The sequence below is a fragment of the Diospyros lotus genome, chromosome 5 (assembly GCF_014633365.1).
Source record: "Diospyros lotus cultivar Yz01 chromosome 5, ASM1463336v1, whole genome shotgun sequence".
Classification (NCBI taxonomy): Eukaryota; Viridiplantae; Streptophyta; class Magnoliopsida; order Ericales; family Ebenaceae; genus Diospyros; species Diospyros lotus.
In genome coordinates this window covers 4511592-4531959 of record NC_068342.1, presented here as the reverse complement: position 1 = coordinate 4531959, position 20368 = coordinate 4511592, and the positions used below count along the sequence as shown (strand labels likewise).

Below are 20368 nucleotides of genomic sequence, written 5' to 3'. Positions count from 1 at the left end.
AATTTCCACCTTTACTAATACTTTACTTATAAGCACGCATCAATCAAATCTATTTTTGGCGAGTACAAACAATTAAATGAAACAAAAATTACTTGATAATAAAATCAAGAAAAGACTCAAAAGTTATGTATATTAATTAATTTTTTTTTTTAATATAATACTAGCACGTTATACATATAATAGAAAGGTTATATAATTTATTTGAATTAATTTTGATTATAAGTCATTGGCTAAACTTATATCTATTCTTTTAGAATCAAAAAGTAAAATCTTTCACTTTAAGAACCCCCGCAGCTCAACCCCAAGATTTTTGTAAAAGAGATTAATCACGAAACATAGCAGCGATAATCAAACACGGGACTTGTGACCAGCTATATAGTAGCTAGAATCCATAATTTTTTGAGACCAACACATGTACAGTCTCAACCGTTGGGCTATGTCTGTGGGGGCAAACTTATATCTATTCTTGTTAAGATTGAGGCCATGGCCCAAAAAAATAAGTTTCCATTTTTTGAAATTATATTCTATGGCAATTTTTTTTTTTTTTAGTTCATACTCTGTTTATTTTGCTATTCCATTTAAATGATGAGACTCGTTTAAATTTCAAAGTCTACGGATCATTTCTCAATATTATATAATAAATAATAAAACGCTGTTTAAATAAGAAGACTCCCTAACTCCCTAAATTCACATATCATTTTCTAATATTAGCAATAAATAGTGAGATATAAACCAACGATGCAACGTAATAAAATTGTAAGAAATTGCGTCATTTTAAGATAATTTGATAAAATAAATTTTCATTCAACAAAAAATTTATCTGAGGAATCTGGACATTAAAGTAATTTGACTATATTATTCATTAAAAGATATTTATTTTATAAACTTGAATATAAAATTTTAATTAATGATTTTATATCTCAAAAAGTAAGAACAATAAAATTAAATAACTTAAAATATTTATTTATATTATTAAAGGACTACCAAAGTATTTATTATCCACAACCATGACTATTCTTAAGTCGACACTAATTGAAAAACGAAGTAGTAACTAAAATCTACTTTAGTCAAATAAATAACTAGTGTTATAAAGTGTACATAACCCATGAAAAGGGGGTATAATATAATTTACAAAAACCAAGGGGTGCCATGCACATTTTAAATATACTCCAAGGGCAACACCAGCAGTGGACCACTTCAAGTTAGGCAATTGGGTGTAAACTAAAAAAAAACAAAAACTTGCGTGATTACGCTATACGGCTGACGCGGCCAGCACCAGACGAGCCCAATCCATCAAGTTTGAATCCTCGCCGTCCATAGAGGTCCGCCTGCGTGCCACGTCGTTTTCAGATTTTCCGGTGGCTGGCTGCTCCCTCCGACGGGCGACTTTTGGCTGGATTCGATTGGGCACCAAATGGATGAGGTGGCCCGTTGTGGATAAATATCGATTTCGGCCCACGTATTCCTTAGTAGGCCCCTCCTTGCCAATGGGCCCACTACCTTTACGCCCAAGTCATCAGCTAAAGGCTCGCCGCTCACGCAGTCTTATTTATGGATTGGATATAAATAGGTTACAATCAAGTCACGTCTGAGTCAAATTTTGTTAATTTAGACAAATTTGAGTTTAGATGCGAGCTTGGCTTGAGTTCAACTTGTCAATTAGTTGGCGAGCTGAGCTTCAGCTCTCCGTCACTAAAAATAGAGGTTATGCAACGATAATAATAGAGAAAATGGTGGGAGAAGATCGTGCGATGACGATAAAAAAAAAATAAATATGCAATAGAAATAAGAAACGACAAAGATAAAGGATATAGTGGTAGTCGGTAATTAAGAAGGAAAGAGTAATAAGAAGGGAAGGGAAAAGGAGATAAGAGGGAGAAAAGGAAAAATTGAGTTTATTGGAGAAAGAGGAAGAGAAGAAATTTTTTTTTTTTTTGAAAAAGGAGAGAAAAATATGAAAAAATATATATAATAATAATATATTTATAAAATATATTTCTAATATATAATTTAATATAATGATGATATGTATAATGTTAAATAATATATATTTAATATATTATATAATAATAAAATATTATATTTATAAAATTATGAATAAATTTATTAATGTATTTATCAATGAGTCTGTTTTCATGAACTAATCACAAATTTTTAATCAATTTTGCTTGAAATCATCTAATTGAGTAAACTCATAAGGTAACAAGTCAAATTTTATTGAGAAAAAACTCAATTCATTTATAAATCAAATTTTAAAATTATATTCAAACTCTACTCGTTTATCTCAACGAACAAACTCGAACAAGTTTTTATCAAGTCGAACACCAAACCACTCACAAACGGCTTAACTCATTTGCAATCTTAGATATAAAATATTGTTGTCTTTAATAATTTTGTCTTGAAAATATATAAATGGAAGTATTTCATTAATTACTTAGAGATTGTAATTATTTTTTGGCTCATGAGATTGTGTTTTCTTAATTTTTATTATCTTATTTTTGAATTATGAAATTAATTATGACATTACATATTGTAATTAATTTAAGGCATAATTTGACCGTGAGCTAATTATTTGACAAAGTTATCCTTAAGGTATAAGTCAAATAGTTAAATAACGATAAGTTAAGATTCGTACTAATAAATTGTAAATTATGAGTTTTTTTTTGTTATCGTATATTTATGTTGCACGGAAACAAAAATGAGAAACGTTTTCGATAGAAAACGAAAACGTAGAAATGGATATTTTTTTAAAAAAATAAACATAAATAAGGTTTGAAATAAAAATATAGAATGTTTTAAAAATATTTTAAAAATAAAAAAAATCCCCTGTGAAATGTTTAGTCGTGTATAATGTGGTAAACTCTACACCTACCATAAATTTGGGCGACGACCGCGCAATAATTTGACAAAGGCGGCCAAGGCCAAGGCAAAGGCAGGGGAGCGTTATCACCGTTAGCCAGTCACAACACGCCACCCCATTAACGATTATTATCTACCCAAGATAATTCCAATAATTATCTTCTTCCTCTCGCAATAACACGCAGAGCATACACTTGAGACGGCGACATAGAGAGAGAGAGAGAGAGAGAGAGAGAGAGAGTTGGCGCTGCTGCCAGAAATCGGCCAATCCATCGGGAAAAAAATGGCAACTTCAATCCCTTATTCACCTCTTCTCTGTGCGCCAATTCCAAGGAGACGAACTCCGACGTCGCAGTCTCTCTCCTTCTCTTCTTCCAACTCTTCCTTCTGCAGCAACACCGCCTTCTCCCATCGAAGCAGCCCTAGCCGGGTCCGGGTTCTACGGAGGACCAACCGAACGGGCGGTCTCTCCTGCAACTGCCTGTTTGGGCTTGGGGTGCCGGAGCTGGTCGTCATCGCCGGCGTCGCCGCCCTTGTTTTCGGGCCCAAGAAGTTGCCGGAAGTCGGCCGCAGCATTGGCAAGACCGTCAAGAGCTTCCAACAGGTAAGGCCAATTGTTTGTCTTCTCATTGCTAGGGTTCCTAATTGTGATTTTTTTAAGGCTTATTTTAGTTGTTTGTGTGTTATTGTGCTTGTGTTGTTGTGCAATTGGGGCTGTTACTTCACATTTTTCCTACTTTCACGGGGAAAAAGAAACGGGGCTACGTTGGCCTTTTGCCTTTTGCTTATTTAGGTTTGCTTCTTGGGTGTTGGACAGTGTGGTGGAAAGGTTTGCGAAAGAAGCTTGCTTCTTGGAGGAGGCACTACCTGTCTGGATGGGGCTAGGCTTGTCTTAATTAGAAGTACACTTTCAAGTCTTCCCACTTGGCCTATGTCCTTTTGTAAGGTTGCCTACTTGCCATTTGCCAAAGCTTGAAAGGAGATTTGGTGTGGATCCGGGATGAGTTATGTATCAACTTCTTTGTCTATCTCCCCTTGTGTAGAAGGGTTGGGAACAAGAAGTTACCTCTTTGAAATGATATTTACGGGCAAGTGCCCAGAGGTTTACATAGAGTGAGGAGCTTTGGGGGGCAGGGTTGTAGCGGGTAAATATGGGTGCGGAGTTGGATCTTAGTTTGCTAGTAATATTAGGTCTCTTTACATTGTTGACTTGTGGGGAGGGATTATCTGGGACTGGTACAAGTTTTGAAAGTTAATATTTTTCTATCTAAGTAATGAGATTGGATTTTGGTTGGGTAGTAGCGTGGCCATAGCTCTTTGTGTTAGTTGTTCCCCTATCTTTTTCAGGTGTTTCAAGTCTTCTTGGGTCTTCATGACAACTCTCTCTCCAGTATCTTTAATGACAATCCTATGGCTGGACGGTGAAAGGAATTGGCATTTGCCTCAAGATAGTATTTTTTCTCTTTACTCATTCTAGGGAGCTCTTTGTGATAAGTGGTTGATTTCTCCTTGGAAGGCCTGATGGACAGCAGTTGCTCTATCTAGGGTAGCTGTTTTTGTCTCAAGTGCCTTTATTGGATTTATTTTAGGCTGATCACAATGGAGTGTGGTCCTAGGTGTCTAAGGGGAGCAGGGAATTCATAGACCAGTTTCTCTTGCATTGCCCAATGGCTAAAGATCTTTGAAGCATTGATTATTTTGTTTTCTGTGTACAGCGATGATACTAATTTCAAGTTGAATAGTATGTGCTCAGATACCATTATTTAAGCTTACATCTTTTGAGATTTTTCTCTATTTGGTGTTTATAGTTACACCAGATTGAGTTGTTGAGGAGCTAAAGAATACATCAAAGAGAATTTAGCAGTTTTTTTCTTTCTAGTGTGGAAGAACTTAGAAGGTAATGCATATATTTGAACAGTTTGTTTAAGAAAGTTTCCTAGCGTTAATGTTTTTGGCAGTCATATTTAGGAATTCAATAAGAGACTTTAGCACATTGATTTTCTTTCTAGTGTGGTAATAGGTAGCTCATATATTTGAATAGCTTGTTAAGAATAAACTTTTAGCCTTAATGCCTCTTGGCAGAGTTTGTTTTTTTACCACCTGAATGCATCCTCTTAATCTTGTTCTGAACTTCAAGTCTTCAACTCAGGTGCGTTAGTTTGTGAGCAAATTTCACAATAAGCAATGTGTTGGAAGGGAAAAGAGGCATTTTTCTTGACCTGATGCCTTTGATTTTGTGTTTCATGTCATTTTGTTTGTACATTATGTAGGCAAAAATAAATTTCCATCAAAAGATTAATGTCAATGGTACGTTGTTCTTTTATTCAAAAGAAACTGCCGACAAAATAATGGTACATTGGCCATGGTTCTGGTGATCGTCTTTCCTTAAATTCTTTTATGCATTGGTACACCTTAGATCCATGAGGAAAAGGTCTCTCCTTGATTGATTTTGCTGTGAATGCCAATTTCTTTAGTAGGATGAAACTTTTTACCCCATGTAGTGTATTTCTGTGTATATATTGCTTTAACTTAGTCTGAACGATTTCAGACTAACGAAACAATGAAGGGTGTATTTTCTCAAGAAAAAATGACACTCAGGCTTTCCCATGACTTAAGAAAGCTACATCTTAGACGCTAGAAAGCTACTTGGTCAACCAAGACTTGTGTATTTCATGTGCTTTTTAAGTGGATGGCCTTAAGAATGAATGCTTCTGTGTGAGGCACAAAACTTCAATCTAGTTTTGCAAATGTTGCAGGCAGCAAAGGAGTTCGAGACAGAGCTGAAAAAAGAGCCGGATTCCACTGCAGAGCTTCCTGCGGAGAAACCCACAGCAGCCAGTGAGGAGGAGAAAGAAGCCAAGGTCCCAAGCACAAAGGAGAATTTATGATACTGAAGGATTATCAATCCAATTTGTGCAATTTCCATGTTCTTGCCCCACTAATGATGTTTTTGTCAGATGTAGAGAAAACAACGCTTATTTACAAGGTAATGTTATATAGTGGCACGGATGAGTTGAATTTCTACTTTTATTTATTGATTTTAGATGTTGTCCTCAAATAAAAGAGGTCTCAAATTCATGTAGTCAATCCTATCTAATGAGATTAAGGCTCAAGATTGTTGTTAAGAAGCACTGCACAATAAACGTTTGTCAAGATTAGTCTCCTCATTCTCAAACAGCATGCAGTTGGTAGGACATTTGCCAACCCATCTGATACTAAATCCAAGGTATTCATCAACCTCTGTAGCATACTGTTAAGAATTCAAAACCTTTGCAATACAAGTAAAAAACATGACGAAATAACTCCCAGCACTGTCTAATGAAGAGAGAGCAGAAATGAGAAAGCAGTCTCTCATTATGCTGCTGCTGCTGCTAAATGAACATAAATGAGCTTCGGTGCTGCTAAACCAGAAGGAGACCATATATAGAGGCAGTTTCATTCCTACTAAACAAGTTGACGCCTATAGATGAAGAGTTAAAAACAGTCTATGACCCATTCCAAAATGAATAATTTAGCAGCAATGGCACTTTGATTCCAGTAAATGAACACAAAAAACAAGAAAAGAAAAAGAGATTTTCTTCGGCCAAAAGAGTAAAAAGATTTGACTGGGAGAAATCAGAAGTCTGCAAGGGTTGGTATTTTACTCGAGCCCTGGTTGGCGAACTTGCGTGATTCTTCCCACAACTGGGTTTCGATACCCAACTTGCTGAGTTCCACAAGGCCACGCTCAACTGCGAAATAATGTAAGAAAGTATCACTAACACGCAAAACCTATTCATAGTACGTGCCATAGCCGAATGCTTCTTAGAACTTTCATCCAGCAAAAACTTCTATCCATATTATTATATCTCATTTCAGAAAGCTGAAGATATTAGTACGAAAATAAAATTTTAGCACCTCATGGATTAAGAGGCTCACTGTCACTTGTATGATAAAGGAAACAAGTGTTTGTGCAGGAGGGTGGAGAAAAGGGGGAATACCATCGACTGCATCACTAGAGCTCGGTGACTGAGTGGCATGGTTGATCCAGAACTCTAGACGCTCCTCTGCAATGTCTGGTTCTATTCCACGGTTTTTTGCTCTTCTCCAGTAATACATTAGCCATGCCTGCACAAGCATAGCAGGGATCATTCCTTTTTATGCCAAGAATCATTTGTGCATTTTCGTATGATGTTTCAGTTTGATTGGATGCTAAATGTTCCGCATACACAGACTAGAAAACAACATTGAAACCTATGAAATATTCAGAAATACAAACAAAGCTCTCTTTCTCTCTCTCTGCGAACAAAAAGGTTACAAATTTACATCATATGATTTACATCTTTAGGAATTGCTGTAATATTTCTTTATAGTCAGTAAGAGATCATCTCGCAACAATTTATTTGTTTTCCCTAAACTTGTCATCTAGCCTTCCACAAAAGTAACTTCTTTCTCAACCTATCAAGCATAACCCATTTGCAGGAAATTTTAGATTATATTAAGAAAAAACATAGCAAGCCTATCCCTTTCTTGCATAAATTACGCTTTTAAATGAGAGGTATGTCATCAAGTCAAGATGGTATCAGATCTGGTAATAGATCCTAAGTTCAAATCTTACCATTTGCCTGATAATTAAACATCTACAAGTACCTTGTCAGTTATGAATGAGACAGTTCAGCGACACGTGAGGGGCATGTTGAGAAAATCTATATTACATGAACGCTTCCAAATTTGTGAAGTGCCCTTGTTGAGAACTTGAAACTTTAGATAAGATAAATATGTGTTGGACATACATAACTAATTATGAACTTAATAAATATAGTAAACTAAATGAGTTCTTCGGGGAAGTATGCATAAAATTTGCCTGATTTTGTATCATAATATTTCTTGTTTAACGAGCCAAAAAGGATAAAAATCGGATCCCTCATAACTCCTAACATCTGTATGCACATAACTTGAAATTAATATCATCAACAACACAAACAAGTCAGTCCTAGATAAAAAGTTTGTCAGCATACCTGCTTAAAGAGCACATCTTCAGACTCCTGTTGGCTCAATTCTGAAACAAAAAAACAATTCAGCTCTTAAAATCAAGGACAATATAAATCATATAAGTTGCATGTGAAATTGATTTTCATGTTATTTCATTTTAATGGAAGCCTGATTAGGGTGCCATACAATAGCATATTGTCCAGTCAGAAGATGTCAAGTTCTGTTGCTTAGAAGTTATGGATGAACTGATGGGATAACATCAGTCTGTCTGGACTTTGTTGCAGGAAGCTAAACTAACGGATTCCTCTGGCATAGAACTGTATGTGAGCCCATTTAATAGAAGATTCCTCTGGCATAAAACTGAATGTGAGCCCATTTAATAGAAGCCCGATAAGGTTGATATGTAATAGCACATTTGCAAGTAAGAAGATATTTTATTTCAAATTCTGTTTCTTTGAAGTTAGGGATCAACAAATGGGCCAAAAAATCACATAAGTTTCCTCAATGTTTTCGTGAAAGGTAATAAGTTAAAGCCTGCTAGAAAAAAAAAATGATTAGGTCCATGGTACTCAATGTTTTCCTCAAAGGTCAAACTGCTTGCACAAGTTTAAAGTACTTCCACACACAAAAAAAAAAAAAAAACTTCAAATGAGCTGTACACAATACTTTATCAGCTCACCAAATGTTTCTGAGAAATTTTGCCCATTCATTGGTAGCTTCAGGTCATCTGCATCCACAATTAAGTACAAAAGGAACCATCATTGAACAAATTGATATATAGGTGTAAGAACAAATTTTATAAGAGGAATTGCAAGATTGTTACAACCCTAATAGAAACAGTAGCTAAGAAAATCTTACCACCATATAAATCATCATTTTTAAAAAGAAAGAATGTTGTTAGAGTAATGCCAATAAATCACAAAATAAACAGCTCCAAAAATATTTTACCCACACGCTTACATAATAACCAAAATTTGTACAGTCTAGCTTCAACACATTCCATAACAAATCAAGAAAGACTTTTGACAGTGAGATTTTGGAATTCTTTGTCCTTCATTAAGCTTTTATCTAAATGATGTTATAGTAGAAATTAATCATATTTTGCTAAAGACTTCCCACACATTAGGAATGTTATATTTGTTTGTTTACAGCTTATATGGTACCCATAATTGTCCTTGTAATTAATGTATTTGACATTAATTTAATGTATGCTGAATCTATTTCTAAATCATTTTCTTGTAATTTTTACGTAAAAAGATGTCTTAGACCTCAAATAGTTGTTCGGTTATGTAAGTATTGAGCATGCTGCATGCACATATATATATATATTTATACAGATTGCAGTTTCCAAACACTTTCACATTTTCCCAATTCTTTTATTATTTTATTAGTGTTTTCTTCTGAAACATTTCAGGTTTCAGCTAACTGAAACAGCCCATGGAAATAAATCTTGATCCTTGTCTAACTGGGCTTAGTTCTAGGGTCATGGTCTTTATGCAAATGATATAAATCAATTGAACCAGAAGCACCCAAAGAAACACCCTCTCATGTTCAGTATACAGTTTGTTGGGAGACTCCAGTGATAACATTTCTTCCAGGCTCGCGGTCTAACATTTCTTCAGTATACAGCTTGCCTAACTGGGCTTTGTTCCAGGCTTGCGGTCTTTGTGAAAGTTATATAAATCAATCGAACCAGAAGCACCCAAAGAAACACCCTCTCATGTTCAGTATACAGTTTGTTGGGAAACTCAATTGATAACATTTCTTCTAGGCTCGTGGTCTAACATTTTCTTCCGTATACAGCTTGTCTAACTGGGCTTAGTTTTAGGCTCGTGGTCTTTGTGCAAATGATATAAATCATTTGAACCAGAACCACCAAAAGAAACACCCTCTCTCATGTACAGTATTGTTGAGAAACTCCAAAGATAACATTTCTTCAGAACCGGCATCCTTTTTTCAATTAGATAATGATAGAAGAACACAGAAGACGGCAAAAGCAGCAAGCAACAATACTTGGAAAATTCGATTTTTCAAAATCCCTGTAATTGGATTTTTATGTTTCTTTAGATTTGATATGAACACTTTGCAGAGTAGGAGAAGAGTTATATTCAAATCGGAACTAGAAGATTGAGCCTCCATAAAACAAGATTTTTAACTTATTCATTGTTTTAATAAATTGTTAAACAAACGGACAAACTTCTGCGCACCTGTTAAACCAGATTTTCCCGAATTTGATTGACGTTGTCGAGCCATTGCAATTGCTACAGCTTCCTCCACCTTTTAAGAAAATAGAAGTCACACCAACAACTGTTAATAATGAGAAAACGGCCACTAGGAGTAAATAGTATTATGCACTTAGGTTGATGCACAATAAATCAGTTTCTCCTAATTTTAAGCGGTGAAGTTAGTTCACCAGTAAAGTATCTGTCATGATGTAGGGAACGTAACAGAAAATGACTAGATATTTATCAGCATAGATTTTATTGTCATTTTTTTTATTTCCTTCACCTTAAAGAATCATAATTCCAAACACAGCATTAAAAATATTACTATATTTCATTACTTAAGTGCTACAACACCTTAAGCCTCGATTAAAAAATGCATGCTAAATCAGCCACTGTCAGTCTGTCACCACCACTCAATTTCAAAATAAATGACTAAGAGGGTTCAGCAATATGTAAATAAGGAAGGCTTCTCTATTGGTTTTTTTGCGTCCATAAACAGTGGGAAAATCTTGTGCATTAAGTTCCTTTGGAATGAAGCACCAGATGTTTATTTCTGAAATTGGATTATGTTAATGTACATATATTAATCCAGCAGAGATTCTATTTTTCAATCTCATGGGTCCAGAATCTCCAGATGATGCCAAAGATTAGAAACATAGAATATGGAAAGGATCACAGCTCAGTTAACTCCAAACGAGGAATATATCCACACAAAATGAGAAACAAAAAGTCAATATGAAAGCAAAACTATTAACAGGAGAAATTGATTTTTGGAGCATCACGATATTTAATAAAAAAACAACCAAGTTATCTCTTGAACGAACAAGCAAGAACCTAATCAAGAATAACATGATATACAAGGCATAATATGACCTTAGTCCATATATCATTCTGTATCCAGACAAGACAGAGATACACTGCAATAGACCTTAGATGGGCACAGCAACTACAGCTTGATCTAGCTCTGTACTCATAGACATAGTCATATGTAAAATTTCAGGCATGTGAAGTTTGCTACACCTTTAGAGCAAGTTAAGAGGGAAAATCAACTCGAGACATAAACCTCTAGAACATATTAGACATAAATATGTGATAACTGGGGGAAAAAGAAGAAACATAAGTATGTGATAGAAACCTTTAGTGAAGACAGTTCTCTAAGACCTTTCTCCACTGAAAGCATGCTCTCAATATTTCCCTCTCCAGAGAGTTCATTCAAGTCTTGAAGAACCTTTTCCCTTTCCTGAGCATCACTTTTTGCTGCTAGCAGATGAATGAAAAGTATAAATGAGTACAACTGATGAATACCAAAAATGATGAAACCAGCATGATTGAATCCCAATCAAGTCCCATCTTTAGCTGAATGGAAGAAAAACTATACCAAACGCATCTTCATCTTTTGCTTTCTGCCCAGTAGCCAAAACAACTTCAACAGGAAGAGGGGCTAAGGCTGACCAGTGATCATATCGTGCTGAAGCTATCTCTGCATGGATTCCTGCAATTACATAGCAATGCTTCAAGTTTAAACTCAAACATCATTATTTGGTCCATTTTAATTAGAAAATTACCATTATGATCTGAAGATCTTATAATCATTTGCAAATTAATGAACTGACATAATGCCGATAATAGCAACAAGGAAAAAATAATTAAGGCTACACAGATAAGTGCAGTTTTATTAGAAAACATATGATGCAACAAAGGATGATAGATGTGTGCCAGGTCAGAAATAATAAATTTAGAGGTGAATGCTAATGTGTTCACAAGAAAATTGGAAGTCACTTAAAAAAATCAAGATACAATAATTCCCTGTTTCATTGAATATCCCCGAAGGGGAATCTAAAGGGGCTAAGAGAAAGTTGAAAAGTGCAAAAGAAGAGCAATGAAATTCAAGTTGAGGACATCACAAAATTCTGGGAACATGTAGCTCACTTGTGAGAAAATAAAGTTTGATCATATTTAAATTAGAAGCAGGAAACAACACGATTCCGTTCTATTGCCCGGCGCAAGCAAAATGAGAGGCAAGGGGTGTGGGACCCCCCCCCCCCCCCCCCAATAAGAGTTGTCCGATGCGGGCAACATAACAAGACCCAAAAACAATATATCAAGCCCTTATTCCACTAGGTGGGTTAGGCATATGAATTCTAGCTTATCAATCATTTTTGTTTACTGTCTTATCTTTTGTACGACCCTTATAGTTTATAACTCACATCAAAACCTAAGTGTCTCCCACCAAATTTTTTTGGTCTTCCTCTACCTCTTTTGTTATATACTTGTTCCATTCTATCCAATCTCCTGACAAGAGTCCCTATTGGTTGTCTTCTCACATAACCAAACCATCTTAACCAAAAGCAGAACAACACAAATAAAATTTATAATCCTCGCAATCACATGTAACAAATCATTTTCCCAAGAACAAAATATCAGAAAAAGAACCAAAACAACAAAATAATAGCAACGACGAATAAATATATATAAAAGCACTGGCATCTGAAATGCTTGACAAGAAACATTGAAGTAAAAGTTGGCTACTAGTATGTAAGGGCATGGAAATACTGAAATGTTTAAGGAGTGCATGAATGCAGGTTAGTTAATGTCATCCCAAACTATTACATAAATTATAATTTCACACTAAGTTTTACTTTTACAAGCTATGAAGAATGCTTTCACCAATCTAGCTTAAAAGGCTCAGAACTTCTATTAGAGAAGGACAAAAGACCGAAGGTTCTAACTTGGTCATAATTTTCCAACCAGTACTTCTTTCAAAAATTAATCATGAGCTCATATCAACAATTCCAAAGCAATGCTTATATGCTCTTAGAACTCATATGCTCATGTGCTACATATGAAACCTCGAGTGATGAGCTTTGAATTGAACGTGCCATTTCTTGAATTTTTATTGACCAAAGCTCATTGTGCAGGTCTTAAATCACCAACCTGAAAACGTAAATAATTGAAGAATACGATGGAAGTTCATGTACTGACAGATACAAAAATAAAATGACATTACCATGTTGAATGCATAAACTCCAGTATCGGGCAAGCCAACACCTCTTAAGAACAACTTCTTCCTAAGATACAAACTATGAACCATGTAAATATCAACTCTGAAGAACTGCAACAACAGAATGACTTGAGATAAGCCATCATTCAAAACAAACCATCTCTTCCTGGGTTAGTATCAGTCTCTGAGTCATATTTCGAAGTGATTTATTTTCAGTCTCAGCTTTGCGGAGCCCCTCCAGAGCACATGCAGCTTCGTCCCTAGCAGACTAACTCAACATTTTAATGGGTAGAGCAATTAGAATCTAAAATAAGCATAATTAGTCACGAAGGAGAAGAAAACGGAAAGTGCAACAGAAAGGATAAACATACAAGTCCTGAGTACCTCAGCTTCCATCCGTAGGGCCTGTACTTCTTCACCTTTACCACCATAAGTTTCTGCTGCAACTTTCAGAGCAGCCTGCAGAGAAAAATGAGTTAGAAAACCATACATTTCCTCTCTGTAGCAATACAATGGAACTTCCAAAATCACCAGAACTAGATGGTGTGAATTAAGTATTGGAAAGTAGAAAATCAATCAAAAGAAAGGGAGGGAGGCAAGAAAAAGAAAATCTTTAATCCAGAAGACCGCATGAGTGTCTTAGATGCAAAAATTTTTTAACCCCATATTTTAATAAGATGGTTGTGATGTTAATATTCGTTTGTGCCTTACTAGATGGTATCAAAGCTTGCATTAGTGAAGGGTGATTAAAGCTCTTTCCTACATGGAGGGTTCTGACAACCATAAGGCAAGAGGTTATTATGCGGACACAAAAATACAAGAAATGGTTTACAGAATGCTCTAGGATGTCAGTAGCATTCTGAGGTTGGTCTGTCTAGAGAAAAAATACTCTCCATCCAGATGTCAACTGAATACCAACAGCAATATATATCATAAGCATTCAGTGATCTACATATTGAAGGTGAGGTTTCACTTGTTAGTTGTTCAAGGAGTACAGTCTTAAGCACATAAACCATTTGTCTATTAAATAGGTATGCTTAAAGGTGAAGATGAAGGTAAATTGCAAAGACTTTAACTAAGTTACTAAAATAGAGCATAACTTTAGATGAGAATAAGTATGCCGAACACTAGGGAGTGAGAAAAACATGAAAGCATGTAATGAGGGTGAAGTTTGAAAAGGTCAGTTCCATGGAAAATAATCTCAGTCATTGTTTGTTTAATGGATCAAAATCCATATGAAAGTTTAAGCTGGTAGATAGAGAATAAACTTTATCTTTTTTAATGTCAATTTTACTCTCAACACGCCCCCTCACATTTAGCCAAGGTTTACTGTATAATTGGTCCAAACATGTGCAACTATTCAAATATTGGGTCAGCAGTGAGATTTGAACCTAAGAACTTTGCCTGCTCTGCAGCGGCGGATCCAGAATTTTAGGGTGGGCTGGGCTAGGTTGAGGGTGGGCTGAACTGGATTTGGACTGGACTTTTACCTTAAAATTTTAATTTTTGTTATGAGCGGCCCAGGGCAGCTCACATTTAAATCCGCCCCTGCTTCTCTGATACCTTGTTGAAATGTTAAGCACCATCTCATTTAAAAAACTTAAGCTTGTAGATAGTGTTAACTTTATCTTATAATATCATTTTTACTCTCAACATTATATGTATGACTCAATGTGAAGTCCTGCATTTTATGCAAGCAGATGAAAAAATGGAAGATTAATAAACCAAAAATTCCTAGAGGGGAAGCTGCGCTGCTAGGTGTGTGTCTTGAATGTCTTCATAAATTACCACTTGTTTGAATACTCGAACTAGCATGACGCTGAACACACAATGTAAATCTTTACCTGATTAGTTAAGTAAATACTTCAAAACAATTGGAAACAAAAACTTGAGTACATACAAACAGACAATTCAGCACACAAATGCCTGTTAAAATGTGTCCCTTGTGATATTTTAGCAAAGATATAAACACTCAAGCACATATGAAACAGCAGTCATCAATCATTCAAAGATAGTACTTTTTCATACAGACCTCTCTTTGCTGCAAAGCTGCCTCCTTCCTGCAGAATAGAAGAAAGTAAGATTTTTAGAGATACCAAGTATAATAGAACATATAAAGATCTAAGTTCTTGATCTTGCCTGCTCAAAAGCCGGGCTTCTAATGACACACCTTCTCCAAGATTGGCAACCTAACAGTGATGAGGTATTTTAAATGTGAACGATATAACACTAGAGAGATAGAGAGAGCGTACTTTTAAATGGATTTAGTCATTGGTATTGTACATTGACCAGAAAATACCAAAATTTAACATATATCTTAAAAGCGTTAACAATTTAATCAAGAAACTTGCATTCCACGACTTGCAGCTAGAAAATATGCAGTTTAATGAATTAACTTGGTTACTATGTGAATGCAAATGAAGAATATTGTCTTCTGTCCATCTCTTTCCATGGATATGTGGCATTCTTTAGAAAATTTTCAGTCAATCAGTTTTACAACTTATTTTCCCTAGTGCAGGCTTATAAGCTTCATAACCAAAATCAAAAGCTGACGTGATATCTTCCAGCTGCCTAATAATGTAAATGAACATATGGATCTGTCAGAGAAATGTACTGCAAATGCAACACTATTACTTAATAAGCACCAACAATTCTCTGTGACTTACTTATGGCCCTCATTCCATCTTTTGAAGTCAGAAAATTAACAAATCCACTTGCATAGGAGATCAACCAAAATTACTGCTTCAGACAAAATCCCCACTAATGATTTATTTCTCTCTTACAATCAAGTTCACTAATTGGAAACAAATCCATTACATTGCGGATGCTAAAAAATGTACATTTTTCAAAAATAACCACCAGCCAATACAAAGATGAAGAAACTATATACATCACAGTCCTCTTCATGATTACAGGACATCACCTGTTTTTCAAGCTGCCTAGCTCTTGCCTCTGCTTCTTCAAATCTTTCCTCTGCAAATCGAATCTGGAAGGAAAAGTCATAATGAAGAGCCAAAAGTCACATGGTGACAATATCAAAAGTCATAAGAATTTAGTGATATCACCTTTTCAAGTAGGCTTTCATTTTCTTCTTGTAGCATATCAAGCTGCAATTTGCATTTCCACCTCATTAAAGGTATTCCAATGAAGGAGCAAAAATTACAAGAAGAAACAAGAAAATTGGTTACGTATCACTCAAACAAGCAGGGAAAGTACTTTGAAGTGTAGAAAATTAATATTATGTCAACAAGAGACGTGATGCAAGAAGGCAACTTGTAAACTTTCAACAAGAAACAGTTACATATCAGGCTTCAAAAGCACGTGAAAATACCAGTTTCAGGTGGAACCATACCTCATCCTGTAGAGCAGAAGTAGAATGCTGAGTGCCTGATTCTCTTAGATTCATACTTCCCATATCTATGGACAACCTGATTTTTGATCAAATGAAGACTGGATTACCACTTAGTCAAGATGCATTCTCAAAGTAATTTGGAGAAGAGAAGGAGAGAGAGCTCGACAAAATTTTGAGACTTCAAAACTCTCATATGGAATACTTTATCAGTTGATGCAATACAGTAGCATGCAGAATATAGGAAAAGCAATTACTCTGGTTGAGCCTACTTCAGAAAGAAAATCCGAGAACATTCAATTTCTTGAATAAGGAAATATAAGTTTTCTATATCCTTTTACTCCTGCTTTCAGTCAAACGAAGAAGCAAATAAGTATAACAGAACAAATACGAATGAAAATCAAACATTTAAGTAATAATAGACTTTGAAATTATTCCTAATTAACAAATACTGAACTAAAATCAATTTAAGAATAAAGAGGAAACTTAAATTCAGCATGCTCATCCGAACTCAAGTTTAAGAAAGTCCAATCATTAATTATACCTTTTGTCTCTTCGATTATCAGTGGGAATCTCTGATGAAATTACAGAAGCCTGTGGCCTCAATTTTAGTGGGATACTAGGAGGTATTATGGGAACTGCCTTAGCTCCTATATTTGGACGGCTGGCTGAGATAGACCGAGCAGACAGAGGCTGTTCCATGTTGTTGGTGGATTGAGATGATCGGATGGCTGAAACAGAACGGGCAGATGGAGGCTGTACTTGTTCCACTAAGTTGGCAGATTGAGATGATCGGATAGCTGAAACAGAACGAGCAGATGGAGGTTGTACTTGTTCCACCAAGTTGGCAGATTGAGATGATCGGGTAGCTGAAACAGAACGAGCAGATGGAGGTTGTAATTGTTCCACCGAGTTGGCAGATTGAGATGATCGAGTAGGCAATGCAGAGCGAGCAGACGGAGGTTGTTCCAGAGAATTGGGCTGAGAAAGCTGTCCAGCTGAGCTTGAATGAGCTATTGGAGGTTGTTGTTCAGCAGAGCTCAGAATTTGACCACTCGATGCCCCACGTGCAGGTGGATGCTGGTCTACGGAGGAACGAACTGACTAGCAAAGATGAAACTTAAAATTAGTCTTGTAAAGAAAATTACATAATATTCTCATAAAAAATAATTAGCATGACTTCTCAATGAAGATTGTGCTGAAACAGAATAAGCAATTCAAATTATTGGTCCAAGCCTAACCAATATCGTTGCATGCTATCCTTCTTGGATACCATGTACGTTAAACAATAATGTTGAGCTTCAATATCATCCTTTTAGATCAATGGCAGTAGACAAACAAGTACTGATTAGCCTGTCACCTCTCATTGGACGTGATCGTAGGACCACCCCCACACATTAGCGGGTTAAGACAAAAACCATAAAGAGGTTTTGGCATAGGCAAGGCACATAACCTGCAGAGCCCCGCAAGAGACCAGCAAATCAAAGCTTTTGCACAAGACATCCTGGCAAGGCATATATTGGCAAATAGTGCCTAAATTTTATGTTAAGTTAATATTGAATCACGGGCATTTGCATGCATTAATATAGGGTGAACACCAATGTGGTGTTCCCCTCTTCTGAAGCTGCATCACTATTTTCAATTCCTAATTTAACTTGGCAAACTTTAATTATTCATCGCAAGTTATTTTGTGTTCATCTGGTTAGAAATAAACGATTAACTAAATAAGTGCTTGTTGGTATAGGCATTTCACGTAGCTTCTTCTGGTACTACTTTGCTTCAGAGAGAGAAAGCGGGCGGAACTGTCTATTGTGACTGCTTTCCTTTAGTTTTAGCTAGATACAGAGAGAACAGGGAGGGTCTTCACAGACAGAAGGTTCTTCAGAATTATGTTGTTTGCCCCCACTTCAAGAGTGTATATATACAGACATATACACTTATATTCCAATATTGTGTGCGAATAGCTGGGTCTTTATACATATATATGAGCCTGAGGGAGCACGCTAAGCTGCAAGATGGCCACTCTTGGCCCGCCGGTGTATCTTAGTCCCTTTTCATTTCCAATGAAGTTCCATGAGTTCAAAATTTTTATAATTTATTATCATATAAGCTCTTATTTTAACATGAAAAATGCTATTCTTACACCATTGTGTATACCCTGGGCTACACAATGGTATAAGAATAGCATTTTTCATGTTGAGTCATGTTAGTCTTACATCATTGTATACACTTTGGGCTACATAATAGTGTAAAAATATCTAAAATACCTTGTGCAATGAGACGTAATTAGGCACAAGCTATTTTGAATATTTTTACACCATTATATAGCCCAAAATATATACAATGGTGTAAGAGTAGCATAACTCTTTTAACATAATTTCTCTGTGTTTAAAAAATTATTATTTTATAGTGATGAGTTGAGGATATTATATATTATAATAGATTTGCAGGAAGAAATAGATACTCGCATGCACATATTGACAATTTGATCCGTTGACAAGGAGAAGAAAAGTTAGGGTTGTTTTGTGATATACCACTGGGCGGGGCCTGGCTGGCCTTCCGCCGCCGGCGAGGCCAAAGCCGGGGGTGGCGAGATTGGAGGGGGTGTAGTCATACATGAGGTCATCCTCCTCCTCGTCATCGTCGTCGGCGGACTGACTAGACATCACCTGAGCGAGCCTCTGGGCGGCGGCGCCTTTGGCGGCGGTGTTCATCGCCGGCCTCCTGAGATTGGCCCCGCCAGTCGAACCGGAGCGTGCATGGCGCTGCAGCGGCGACGCCACGGGAGACGACGACGTCGGTTGGCCTCCATCCGGCGCCTCGATGCTCTTCTGTCTCACGTACACTGGCCTCATCCGATTCATTGTGCCTGATTCTCTGCTCCCATTCAAATCAAAATGCGCCCAAAATCGTAAACAATTTCTGATATTTTCACATTCCTAGTGTTGATTTTTGGACAAAGGTTCGTGGAACTAACCTGTTCGAGATTGAAGTAGAGAAACAGATCGCCGGAAACGAAAACCTACATTGTGAAATCCATGGCTCGAGTTCTTCTTCCTTCCATGGAGGGGATGATCACACACTGATCTCGACGATTGAAGGTGGTGACATTTCTTTCTTCCCATAAATGCCCCCTCCTTTATCCACCAATTACCTAATTTTTCTCCTTTTTAGGGTTAATTTAAAATATTTTTATGAAATTTTCATTTTTAAGTTTAACATTTTATTTATTCAATATGAGCATCTTATTTTTATTTAATTTAAATTATAAATTAATATTTATTATTATTATTATATAATTACCTATTATACAATAATGTGACAAGAGCTCTCACACATTATCATTATATGATAAAGTGAATAATTTTTATAATATCATATTAATATTAATATTCTAACTCTTGCTTCATTTTTTTTAATTGTCTTTTTTTGGTTTATGATAAGGATAAAAATACATTAGCTTCCCAATATATTATAATTATACACATTTAATCTTTCTATATATCATAATTATGCGTCAACATTTAATTAATTAATAATTCATGCGAGTATATTCATTGTAATGGATCTTACTATATTGTTTGAGAGATTCACATTCAACTTTACATACACACGTGTAATGAAGAAAATATCTCTTACTTGTGGTCGTCTCCTCTCTATTATCTCTTATCCCCTTTCCATGGTCATTGCCTCGCCTCATGTCAACCACTATTGCATCCTCCATGTTCATAACAAAGAGAAAGGATATAGCAATAGTTGGCACAAAGCGAGGTAGTAGCCATGGGAATGGGAGAAGAGATAGTAAAGAGAATGCAAGCAAGAGAAAAGTGAGAAGTATTTTCATAATTTAATTATCAAAATATTACATTCAGTCATATTCTCAGTCGTGTAGTTGGCCAATATAGTATTTTTATATTACAATTAACTAAATTTTTAAGTGCTACAATTATATCAAACTATCAA

At 35.9% G+C, this 20368-nt stretch overlaps 2 protein-coding genes across 2 annotated transcripts; one reads left to right on the top strand and one right to left on the bottom strand.

Annotated features, from left to right (window-relative positions):
• Positions 1-3047: 3047 nt before the first annotated feature.
• On the top strand, positions 3048-5883 carry LOC127802870 (sec-independent protein translocase protein TATA, chloroplastic). Its single transcript, XM_052338944.1, has 2 exons — positions 3048-3463; positions 5616-5883. The coding sequence occupies exons 1-2, from the start codon at positions 3143-3145 to the stop codon at positions 5745-5747; spliced, it is 453 nt and encodes a 150-aa protein (XP_052194904.1). The 5' UTR covers positions 3048-3142; the 3' UTR covers positions 5748-5883.
• Positions 5884-6056: 173 nt separating this feature from the next.
• LOC127801492 (coiled-coil domain-containing protein SCD2-like) lies at positions 6057-19262 on the bottom strand. The gene is made up of 17 exons (XM_052336691.1): positions 18940-19262; positions 16950-17509; positions 16409-16484; positions 16122-16163; positions 15980-16042; positions 15196-15245; positions 15089-15116; positions 13441-13515; positions 13214-13324; positions 13063-13123; positions 11434-11547; positions 11191-11312; positions 10038-10107; positions 8510-8557; positions 7857-7897; positions 6840-6966; positions 6057-6590 (listed from the first exon to the last, which is right to left on the bottom strand). The coding sequence occupies exons 1-17, from the start codon at positions 19258-19260 to the stop codon at positions 6475-6477; spliced, it is 2025 nt and encodes a 674-aa protein (XP_052192651.1). The 5' UTR covers positions 19261-19262; the 3' UTR covers positions 6057-6474.
• Positions 19263-20368: the final 1106 nt, after the last annotated feature.